General features: G+C 35.0%; 1 protein-coding gene across 1 annotated transcript in view; it reads right to left on the bottom strand.

Annotated features, from left to right (window-relative positions):
* The window catches only part of Asz1 (ankyrin repeat, SAM and basic leucine zipper domain containing 1), a 76,446-nt gene that overhangs the window by 5,590 nt on the left and 57,751 nt on the right, over positions 1 to 13,105 (bottom strand). The window contains exon 10 of the mRNA XM_004644851.2: positions 12,346 to 12,455. Within this exon, the coding sequence (XP_004644908.1) occupies positions 12,346 to 12,455 (110 nt within the window). The remainder of the gene's footprint in view (positions 1 to 12,345; positions 12,456 to 13,105) is intronic.

The following is a 13,105-nucleotide window of genomic DNA, read 5'->3' as shown; positions in this document are numbered from 1 at the left end:
GTGTGTGTGTGTGTGTGTGTGTGGCCAGCTCAGCCCACCAGGGGGTGGGGCAGGCTGGCATGTGGTGCTGGGGGATCGAACCGTGGTCCCTGTGCTTTGCTAAGCTTGTTCTAAGTAGGTGCTTTAGACCACTGAGCCATCTCACCAGCCCAAGAATTATCTTAATACTAGTTTACATGTGAGGTACCTAAAACTTATAATGAATCTGACATCACATAATATGGTGGGAATAAGGAATTAGAAATACTTCACCTAGATAATGTTTGAACTGAGCTTGGAGCTGGAGAGTAAGTTTGCTAGCTAGTAAGGGATTCTGGATGGAAAAGAATAGGTAAAAAATACAAAAATACACAGGCATGAGGGTATAACTATTGTGTGAGTTATGAGAAAGTGAGAGTCTGCATGTAGGAATTTAATAAAAGATTCTGCCTTTCGATAATGCAGAGTTACTAAAAAATTTTAAAAAAGAAAGCAGAAAACCATCTTTTATATGGGACAGCATATTTGGAGAGTGTGTCAAGGGAACACAAAAATAGAAGTGGAAAGGATAGCTGGGCATTTTGGCTTATACCTAGAAGCACTGAGGAAGGCTGCTAGGGAAATGGCTGGATCGTGAGTGTGTGGCACTGGGATTAACATGTGTGATAGCACAGATCTGGGTGTGGACAATGGAAGTCCCACCCTGGGTGGGGGAGCATCATCCAAAAGATCTGTACCCTGGATGTGATAAAAGGGAAAGGGAGGCTTGCTGCATTGCTGCTGTCTTCTGCCTGTTCTGCAACGGACTTTTTCCTCTGTAATGCTGCGCTGCCTTGCCACCCTGCCTCAGAGTCAGCCGGTGACTATAGAAGGAAACCTCTACTAACTGGGAACCAAAATAACTTTCCCCTTTAACTCTGGGTGTTGGGAATTTCTGTCTCAGCAACAAGAAAATAACTAAGAACCTAAGAGAGTAAAAGAAAAACCGTTCAAAAATACTGAAGTAAAACTTAAAATATTTGTTTCAGTAGACAGAAGAGAATAGTAGTTTTAAGAAAATTTTAGGAAAATAAATGGAACAATTTGGTAATAGACTGTATGAAAACAATAGGAAGGATCTGGGATTTGTCTCAGTTTTTTTTGGTTTCAGTGGAAAGTGGTGCCATCAAACAGGGAACTGAATTTAGGGATGGATGGTGGGAGAGTAGGGGACAAAAAAAATGGTATAATAACTAGTAACACAATCTTGGATTCAGCTTCCATACTTGTAAGCTTTATGATCTTTGGCAAACTTAATCTTAGGAAGCAAAATGTTTCTATATCTCTAGAATGGAGACAACAGGAGAAAGCATATAATATTCTGTCAGCAAACAGCTGGCATTCAAGCAAAGTTATGGCAGTGCCTGCAATGAAGATGAGAAATGCAGGTGATGATAAGCAGGAGGTAGCAGAAAACATGTCTTACAAGGGTATTCATCCTGAGGTCTATGGACTCATGAGGCTAGATACAATTCAGCAAGTAAGAACATTAATTGGAAAAAATACATTCTTGCTTTTTCTAGCTCCTCACTGTAATTCAGTCTTTCCTCCCATTGCAAACATACAGATGAACCTCAGTAGTACTAAAATCAAAACTATGGCCACGAAAAAGATCAAGAGAAACAAACTATGAAGAGAGATTAAGTGATAATGGTAGGAGAAAAGAGCCATTAAAGGAAAAATAGCTTGAGAAGTAGGAGAAAACCAGGACTGAAATTTGTTATGAAGAGCAATGAAGGAGGTGAAATCAAGAAAAGGTTAACATGTGAAATAAGTTCACTGATGTTTTGGTAAGAGGAGAAAGAAGAGAGTATAGTGAGTATACTAGTTTCCGTGGCAGAAGCCAATTTACAGAGGAAACTCTAACTACATTAACACAACCTGAAAGAAAAGTTAGCCAGGAATATGAGCAGGTAATTAATAGAAAATGAAAATATGAATGGGTAATATAGAAATATGAATAACCCTCAGATGCTATATTTCTAGCAAAATAATAAATTAAATAAGATTAACATCAAGAGCTAATACATGGGATAACCTCTCTGGAGAATCCTTTAACACTATGTATTAAAATAATGTGCTTAAAATCTATTACTATGGGACCAAAAGATATATGATGTAGAATTCTTTGACTGTACACTAAAAGGTTTATTTCACACAATTTCTAGGATGAAATTTTATAAAAAGCCCAATTAGCTGCCAATAAGACTAATAGTAAACTTTTCTGTAACACACCTTGCTAGGTGTATATAATGTCTTCACTTAAGACAAGTGTTTTTCTTAGTAATAGGTTGGAAAATTAAGTTTTACAAAATGTTACCTTTATAAGCTAACTTTAACTTTCTTTCCCTTTCTTCCTTTCTACCTACCTATCAATATCTCATTGGCGATACAAAGGACCTTATGGTTGCTTCCAAAAAAATTAAACAATTTATAAGCTTTTATTCTATTTAACAATAAAAATAGAAATTATGAAAGCATTTTCAAAGTACATATAATTCTTTATCCTATTTCCTTTCTGATCTTTAGTTCAGAAAGAACAGAGTATAAGACATTTTTACTGAAGCATGAGTAGTGATTATTTATATTAACTTTTTATGTACTAGTTATATAAATTATAATTTAGATTTTAATGTTTAAATACTAAAATTTGTTCATTAACAACTGCTCAACAAGTAATCCACTAATGTCATAAAAACTTAATAAGCTCAAGAAAATTAAAATCCACTGAGAATTGACATTGAAAATTATCAAGTAATAGCAGGTATGTAATTCTAGATAGGTGATTTACAAATACATAGATGGAATATAAATTTTTTTGCTCTTATTCAGAAGACAATAAAGAGCTGAATAAGGAAGTCAGTTTAAATAAACAATATTACTAGCAAAACAGCCTTCATAAATAAAAGGAAGATATTTACCTTTCTTTTGACATACAATTCTCAGGGCTATTGAATATGGATAGCCAAGTATACAAAACACAGTTCTACAGAGTACCAAAACCCATACAACTTTAGAAGGCAGCCCGAATAAATTGGTATCTATTTTAAAGATTCAAAACAAACAGGTATTACATAGGTACGGTAAGTTGATTTAATTACTGTGTATGTATGAGAGAGACAGAGAAGGAGAGGGAGTGTGTGTGTGTGTGTAAGCTAACTACTATTAGGCCCCTCCCCATGGAGGGATACTTCACTGCCCAATGTCATGATGTACGGCCATGTGACTTACTTTGGTAAATAAAATACAACTATGAGTGACTGTATATCTTTTGAACACAAGCATGAAAAGCTACTAACTGGTTTTATTTGTTCATTGTTCATTTATTTCTTTTTGCCATAGGATTTGACTAGGACTTAAGAGTTTGTCACTGCAATGCAAAATAATAACATGTAAACAAATGAAAACGACTGACCATATTTTGAAAATTTAAAGTATTAAGATAAAATTTCAAATTTGCAATAAAGGTATTAGAGTAAAAATACTATGTACTCATTATATAAAATCTGAAAAATGAAACTCAGCACAAGCAAACATAATAACTAGTACTACTTTCTGCAGAGGTGTTTTTCTTATAATAAACATTTTCTTCTAGTATTCTTGTATCATTTATACTACACAGAGTATTTTTCCATGGCATTGTTTGAAAATAATTATGATGGTGGAAAAATAATTACATCAGTGCAATCTGATTCAACCATGTCTTTGAAGTTTCTAATGATATGTTTATAAGTAACACACAACAATATACTTTACACAGAATTTTGTATCTCTGTAGAATTTTCTTTTATGGGAACAGCAATATCTTGATGGTCATAATTTTGAGAAGCTTATTCAAGTGGATATTAACAGTTCAGAGCTCAGAGAAAAGAGCTCAGCAGAAACTTTCAAAATTTTTACAACCTGAATCAAAATTGATTATTTCTGTTCAAAGTATTTGAAAATAGTAATGAAAAGGTTATTAACATTTTAAAATTATGTTCCTTACCAGTGAGACATGCTAAGAAGGAAAAAAGAAAATCAATGTATTATTGTAACAGATTATTTTTAAAAATTTGATCCATAAAGTATCTTGAAATAAATCAGTAGCTAATTTGTTACAATTATTAGGAGATTATAATCAGTTCAATTTTTCCTGCTGTTAGTTTCTTTTATGATTTAATGACTAATATTTTCTTTGAAGAATGACTTTGGATAAACAGGAAGTAAAACCTCAGGACCTCATACTTGTCAGACAGGCACTGTGCTACTGAGCTATCCTTGGCCTCAAAATTGCAATTAAACATCTAAGTGAGTTAAAGAAAGTAATAACTCACTGGGAAAAGCAAAAATACAATGTAATAGTCTATAGTCTTTATAGTATAATACAGCAATATGTGATAAAAAATAAGGCACAAAATGTTTGTATATGAGTTACAAAGATGCACTGCCTTACTTCTTGGTAAAATAACTTTTTAAAAACACACTTTTAAAGACTAGGAATGGTAACACACACTTATAATCCCAGCATGTGGGAGGCTGAGGCAAGAAGATCATTGCAAGTCTGAAAACAGCCTGGGCTACAAAGTGAGTTCAAGGCCAGCTTGAGCTGCATAGTAAAACCCTGTCTCAAAAAAAAAAAAAAAAAAAAAAAAAAAAAAGACCCACTTTCTAAAATAAAGTACATCCCATTTTAAAAAACTTGAAACAAACAAACAAACAAACAAACAAGCAAACTCATAAAGACAGAAAACCAAAATTTCAAAACAGTATGATAGGAGGATAACAATGGTCAACACATTGCATATTGTTATATTCAAGTCAACTACATTACAAGATATCAGCATCTAATTGTTCAAACAATATGTACATCTCATTCTGAGCAAAGTATATTAATCTAAAATCTATTTCTTTAGGAAAATGATGTATCAAATTAAATAATTCAGCCATTAGCACAATTGCCCATCCAGACCAAGCTTGGGCCCAGTGGGTGTGGGGGTGAGCGTCTGTGCTCCCCAGCGCTGATTGCACCTCCGCAGATCAAGCCCAGGTGAGCCCAGTGGGCGAGACCTTCCACCATGTTCTGAGGACTTTTTCTGCCCCACTCTCTCGCTCTCTCGGGAAAACTCCACCCCTCCCATCCAGCCCAAGCTCAGGCCCAGCGAGTGTGTGGTAGAGCTTCTGCGCTCCCCTGTGCCCCTGGGACAGGGGCACAACAGAGGGGCACCACAGGTTCAATGTTGTGCCAGAGGAGCCCAACAGATTCACTTCCAAGGACTGCAGCAGGAAGGAGCTATACAAACAGCTAGATTCAAGCCAGTCATGACTGGAAAAAATCAAACTTAAAAGATCTATACACAAATTTCATTAGATGCTAAGGTTATAATTGCACCAAAGCTCTAAAACAAAACTCAGAAGACAGTGCTATACAAGATGACAACAAGAAGGAGCAAAATGCAATCTCAGACTCCAAGCCCACCCACAAGTGCAGAGGACACTACCACAGAACAAATTAGGAATCACACAGCTGAAATCAATAAATCAAGAGTGTCTGAAATAAACAACTGCAGAAAGATATAGAGGAACTCAGATTGAAAATAAAAAAAGAAATCTCTGAATAAATACCATCTGAAGTAAAGAATCAAATGCAGAAACACATGGAGGAAACTCAATACCCACCCAGAACAAGTGCAGAGGATACTAGCTCAGCTGAAATGTATGAATAAATAGTGTCAGAAGTAAATAAGCAACAAGAGAAAGGTATAGAGAACTCGGAGCAGAATTAATTTCTGAAACAAAAAAAGAAATCTCTGAATCAATAGCATCTGAAGTAAAGAATTAAATACAGAAATGTACAGAGGAAACCCAATCTGAAAAAAACTCTGCAGTAAAAGAATTAATAACTTTCTAAAGAAGACATTGACACAAAAATAGAGATTACAAAAATCAAGGATTCCTTGAACAAGCAATACAGGAAAGAAATACATCACATGAAGCAGAGTCTAAGAGATATAGAGGAACTTAAAATCTCAATCACAAACCTGCAAAACCTTTTGAGTGAAAGTGAAGACAGAATTTCAGATCTTGAAGACACTCGTGCAGCTAGTGAAAACGTTAGGAAAGATCTCTTAAAAACAACTAGGATGCAGGAAAAAATAATTCATCACTTGACAATGCAAAGATGAACAATGTGAGACTAACAGGCACCAAGAGAAAGAAGAAGTCAATACAAATGATATAAAAACAATATGGGCAGAATAGCAGAAAACTTCCCAAATATGAGGAAACACTCTGACATTCAGATAACCGAAGCATACAGAACGCCAAGTAACCTCAATCCAATTAAAAACACACTGAGACATATAATAGTCAAGATCCCAGAAATCCAGCACAAGAATAAAATACTGAAAGTGACTAGAGAAAAGAAGCAGATCACATTCAAAGGAAAACCCATCAGAATTATGGTCTACGTCTCTTCACGAACCATGAAGGCAAGAAGAACATGGACCAGAGTACTTCAAGTCCTCTATGAAAACCAATTCCAGCCCAGACTACTATATCCTGAAAAAATGTCTTTCAAGTTTGATGGAGAAGTGAAATGCTTTCATGACAAAGAACAACTAAAGAATTTCATGATGACAAAGCCAAAAACACACAGACTACTGAAAGATGTTCTAGAGAGAGAAGAAAAGATCAGAACTCCACAAACGAGAACAGAAGGAACCCACTAAATAGAGCAAAAAATCAAACACAGGTAAAAAAGGAATAAACAACAGTAGGTAAATAACATGTCAATTGTAAGTGAACACATCTCAATTACAACCATCAACATAAATGGACTCAATTCACCAATAAAGAGAAAAAGACTGGCACAGTGGATTAGGAAACAAAATCCAACAATATGCTGTATACAAGAAGCAAACTTAACTCATGAAGAAATTCTTAGGCTGAAAGTCACAGGATGGAAAACAATACTACATGTCCCAGCACCTCAGACAAAAGCAGGGGTAGCAATCCTGTTCTCAGACAGTCTTACCCAAGAATGATCAAATGAAATAAAGAAGGCCACTATATACTGGTGAGGGGAAAAATTCAAGAGCAAGAGGTAACACTCATAAATATGTATGCATCAAACACGGGAGCACCCAACTATAGAAGACAAATCTTCATGGGCATGAAAAATCTAATATCAAATACCAAAATCTTAACAGGATACCTTAACACCCCGTTATACCAAAAAGACAGGTCAAGGAGACAAAAATTAGCAAATAAATAGCAGAACTGAACAACAGCTTCGAACAAATGCACTTGGTGGACATATACAGACTGTTCCACTGAACTGCAGCTGAATACAACTTATTCAGCTGCACATGGGTCGGTTGCTAAAATAGATCACATACTGGTCCATAGGTCATGCTTAAGTGTATGCAAGAAAATAGAAATTACCCCATGCATATTATCTGACCACAGTGCAATGAAACTGGAAATAAATGACAAAAGAAACCAGAAAAAACCCTAAATACATGGAAATTAAATGAACCATACTCAGCAATCAATGGGTCACAGATGAAATTAATCAAGCAATTCAACAATATCTACAATTTAATGAAAATTCAACCACAACTTATCAGAATTTATGGGATGTGATGAAAACAGTTCTCAGAGGGAAATTCATAGATGTGAACACACATATTAGAAAAACAGAATAGGAACAAATGAATACCCTAATGTTGTACCTCCAACATCTAGAAAAGGAAGAGCAAACCAAACCCAGAGCACAAAGATGGGAAGAAATCATAAAGATTAGAGCAGAAATTAATTCAAATGATATGAAGAAAGCAGTTCAAAGAATTAATGAAACAAAAAGGTGGTTCTTTGAAAGATTAAATAAAACTGATAAGCCCCTACACCTAACCTCATCAAAAAGAGGAAAGAAAAAATTCAAATACAAGCAAAAAGGAATGAAAAGGGTATAATCACCACAGACCCAGCGGAAATTGAGATTATCAATAGCTACCTTGAGAATCTTTATGCTCACAGAATAGTAGACAAGATGAAATGGACAGATTCCTAGAAAGGTACAAACTACCAAAACTGAATCAAGAAGATATAACAACTCTCAATAACCCAATAACAGCTAATGAAATACAAAATGTAATAAAAAGCCTGCGCACAAAGAAAAGTCCAGGTCCTGATGGATTCACAGGTGAATTCCTCAAGAAATTTACAGAAGATATAATTCCCACACTCCTCAAACCCTTCAATGAAATTGAAAAGGAAGCAATCCTCACAAAAATCATTCCTGGAGGCAAGTATTATACTAATATCAAAACCAGGGAAAGACACAACTAAAAATGAGAACTACAGGTCAATCTCCCTCAAGAACATAGATGCAAAAATCCTCAATAAAATCCCCACAAGTAGAAAATAGCAAATCATCAAGAAGATCATATACCATGACCAGGTAGGATTCATCCCAGGGATGCAAGGATGGTTCAATATTAGAAAATCTATAAATGTAATACACTATATCAATAAAGTGAAATCTAAAAACCACATGATCACCTCAATTGACGCAGAAAAGACTTTTGACAAAGTCCAACACTCATTCATGTTCAAAGTCCTACAGAAAATTGGAATAGAAGGCCTCTACTTCAATTTGATAAAAGTCATAATTGACAACCTAATGGCTAATATAATTCTAAATGGGGAAAAACTGAAATCTTTTACTCTCAGATCTGGAAAGACAAGGATGTCCTCTATCAGCCCTCCCATTCAATATAGTTCTATAATCATTAGCTAGAACGATTAGACAAGAGGGAGAAATAAAAGGAATAAGAATAGGTAAAAAGAAGCTAAATTATCAGTTTCACAGATGATACTTTATTTGGAATACCCAAAAAACTCCACCAAGAAGCTACTAGAATTGATACACAAATTCAGCAGCATAGCAAGATACAAAGTCAATATCCAAAAGGCAATAGGATTCCACTACACAGACAACACACACACTGAGAGGGAAATTATAGAAATAATACCATTTACAATAGCACCACAGAAAATGAAATACCTTGGAATTCATCTAACTAAAGAAGTCAAAGATCTTTTCAAGGAAAATTACAGTACTCGGAAAAAAGAGATTATAGAGGATTTCAGAAAATGGAAAGATATTCTCTGCTCCTGGATAGGAAGAACCAACATCGTGAAGATGGCCATAGTCCCTAAATTGCTGTACAGATTTAATGCAATCCCTATCAAACTACCACCAACATATCTCCCAGACCTAGAGAAATTGTTCGTAAAATTTATTTGGAACCAGAAAAGACCTAGAATAGCAAAAACAATCCTGAGCAACAAAGACAAGGCAGGAGGCATTACAATTCCTGACTTGAAATTATACTACAAAGCTACTGTGATAAAATCAGCATGGTATTAGCAAGGAAATAGACCTGAGGATCAATGGATTAGAGTAGAAGATGCAGAGGCCTCTTAGAACACACTCAGCCACCTTATCTTTGACAAAGGGACCAAACATGCTTACTGGAAGAAAGATAGCCTCTTTAACAAATGGTGCTGGAAAAACTGGCTCTCTACATGCCGAAAACTAAAAGTTGACCCAGGTCTATCATCATGTACTAAGGTAAAGTCAATGTGGATTAAACATCTAAACATTAAAACAGAAACACTAAATCTCTTGGCAGAGAAAGTAGAAGGAACTCCTGAAGACACAGGGGTAGGTAAAGAGTTCATTAACAAAAATCAAATTGCATGGGAAATATCTGAAAGAATTAACAACCGGGACTTCCTTTTATTGAGAAGCTTTTGCACGTCAAATGAAATTACCGACAAAGTGAAAAAGACAACCCACAAATTTTGAAAATATCTTAATATGTACTCAGAAAAAGTTCTGCTCTCTAGAATTTATAAGGAATTAAAAATCATTAGGGCCCCTAAATTTAAAGATCAAATCCAGAAATGGGCATCTGAGATGAACACACACTTCTCAGAGGACAAAATTAAAGAGGTGAATAAATACATGAAAAAATGCTCCATATCACTAGTCATCCGTGAAATGCAAATTAAAACATCACTGAGATAACCATCTCACTCTAGAAAGAATGGCTATCATAAAGAAATCAACCAACAACAGATGCTGGAGAGGCTGTGGAGTAAAGGGAACCCTTTTTCACTGCTGGTGGGAATGTAGGCTGGTGCAACTGTTATTGAAGTCAGTGTGGAGACTCCTTAAAAAACTACAATTGGAAATCCCATTCAAACCAAGTATTTCCCTATAGGGAATTTTCCCAGAGGAACTGAAAACATCATATCATAGTGATACATGTGTACCTATGTTTACAGCAGCACAATTTGTGATAGTCATATCTTGGAAACAACCAACATGCCAGTCACCTGAGGAACGGATGAAAAAAATGTGGTATTTTTATACAACGGAGTATTACTCAGCTATAAAGAATTATAGGGGCCGGGGAGAGGGCTCAGTGGAATAAGTGCTTCCCTGGCAAGCACAAGGGCCTGAGTTCAATCCCCAGTTCCGCAAAAAAAAAAAAAAAAAGAATTATAAACTTGAAGCTTTCATATTTAAGTGGATGCCAGTTGAGGATATACTGATAAGTGAAATAAACCAGACACACGTGTGTAAATATTGTATAGTCTCCCTAGTATAAGAACTCAAAAAAAGAAATACAAATAGAAAGGTATAATACAATTAAAAGGAAAGCAAGAACTTGAGGAACAGACAATGAAGAGAAAGCAAGGAGAAGAGCTAGGAAACATGACAGAGGCAAAGCCATACAGTTATATGTATAAGATGGGTAGGCAATGATCCTGAGAATCTTCAGAAGATTTTTGAATCTAGCAGTTGATTGGAAGGATTCTCACCCTTACTTACTATATATGCTGGCACCTGTGAACTAAGCAACTGCAGTGAAGACGGCAATTTGTAATAGTAGGTTCATGCTTGGAGTGCCTGTCATTTTGGTCTTCCGAATACATGCTGCTTGTCATGATGCGCCAGTTGCTAACATGCTGTCTCTTGGGTAGACGTTTGTTTAAAAAGGAAGGAGGTGGTGAATGAAGGCAGGAGACAGGAAAAGGAGTCTTGGGGGACTGTCCTGCTACAATACTGCATATGTTTAGATTTCTGGACTTACGTGTAATCATATATAATTCTTTATTCCTATTTTTTAAATATATTTTAACTTTTAAATGTTTTTTTCATCATATTCTGTAGAGACTTTAAGTTTAACATATCAATACTTGATGGAAAATACCTGTTCCATGTTATGCCTAAGATGTTTGATATTCAGACAGATAGTGAGGTTAAGCTCAACAGACTAGGTTGTATGTTAATAGCAATAAACTTCTCTTCGCGAGGGTTAACAACCTAAGTTTACAGACCAAAAATAAGAGAAAAAGGAGGGCCGCAAGGAAAGCCAACATTTTGCCCCTAGCCTTCCAAGGTCAATTAAGACTCAGGACATATGAGAACCTATACTGTAACATCATGTAACTCAGCTGTGTCCCAAATTTTTTGATCAAGGAGATTATGGGGCCAAAGAGGAAAGTGATCAATGATGCAGAGTGTACCTAAGGAAAGTTACATGGAGAGAAAACATTTTTTTCAGGCTTTCACAGAGAGCACATTGGCCAAGCAAAAGCTGTGAATTATCCACATGGCTGACAATGACAAAAGATCTACAATCAGAGGTACAGGGTCTCAGGATAAATCTTGAGGGGATTTGACCGACCTTATCAGATCCAAAAGCTACAATTCTTGTTACATAGGTCTTGCTTTATCTTGGTCTTAACCAACCAGCAGAAAAGTATGAAAACGAAGTATAAGAAGTAAAGCTATATTGTTATATTAAACTGTAGGGGACTCAGGTCAACAACTTCTGATATTGCCAGTCATGTAGAAGACCCAATACTATTATGGACTACTGGACTATTTTGGAATAGTTCTCTGAGTTCAAACACATACAATATTTAAATGACGGAACTAAACAAAAAGGGGGATACAGATGAATATCCATTTTGTATCTCTGTATTCAAAATGGTTAGGATATACAGCTACATTCTCTTAATTCAATGATTAGAGGGATTTGTTCCAATAGTGTTTGTAAATAGGATATCATGTCTGCATCTTGTACAACAAATAACCACTAGGAAGACAGTATACAATGTGTTATTTATTGAAACTTCCTACTAATTTTATTTGAAACTGTTTCATTGCTATTTGTTTCTCGATAAAATTACGGAAAAAAAAGACAATAGCACAATTTAGTTAGTTCCAAACAATGTTAATATAAACTGGCAAGTTAATTTTACCTGATTTCCAACTTTGCCACTTCAGGTAACTCTCCATAATTTATTTCTCCTATCTCTAGTTCTTTAAGGGCAGCTATAATTTTTTGCTGATCTTTACTGGTAATTCCATTCTATGCAGAAAAAAATTTAAGGTGTAGTAAGATATTTTTAGCTTTATTAATGTTTTCTACTTGAATTTGCATCTTGAAAAACACACATTTTGTAAAATAGAAAATTAGGGGCTGGGGAGATAGCTCAGTAGAATAAGTGCTTTCCTGGCAAGCTCAAAGGCCTGAGTTCAATCCCTAGTTCTCCAAAAAAAAAAAAAAAAAAGGAAAATTAATTATATGGTTTGCTTGTAAGTATGACAAATTTACATCATTAAAATATTTGGTATGTCCAACAATAATCAAGTTTTTAAAATAAGCAACTGCAATGGGCTATAATCAAATCATTTATATGAGTTTAGAAAAACAGTAAAGCTGTTTCCTTCAAAATATTTAAAATATTATCAGTGATAATACCCAATATTGTGCTTCCCTTTTGGTTTGTATTCTACTTTGGTCCTAAACTGAATTTTCTAATGTGGATTTACTTAAGTAATATGCTTATCTTAAATTTTAGTGATAGAAAAGATATAAAATTCCCAATGTATCTGTAAAGCAAGATCATTGCTGTTTAGATACCTCATTTGTTGAAGTAAATTTTTAGGTAAAATAAGACTAGGTACCAAAATAATAGGTTTTTACAATCTTTTTTTTTTTTTTTTTTAAAGGCTTTC

The sequence above is a fragment of the Octodon degus genome, unplaced genomic scaffold, assembly GCF_000260255.1.
Source record: "Octodon degus isolate 3935 unplaced genomic scaffold, OctDeg1.0 scaffold00213, whole genome shotgun sequence".
In the NCBI taxonomy this organism is placed as follows: Eukaryota; Metazoa; Chordata; class Mammalia; order Rodentia; family Octodontidae; genus Octodon; species Octodon degus.
This window is presented reverse-complemented; position numbering and strand designations above follow the sequence as displayed.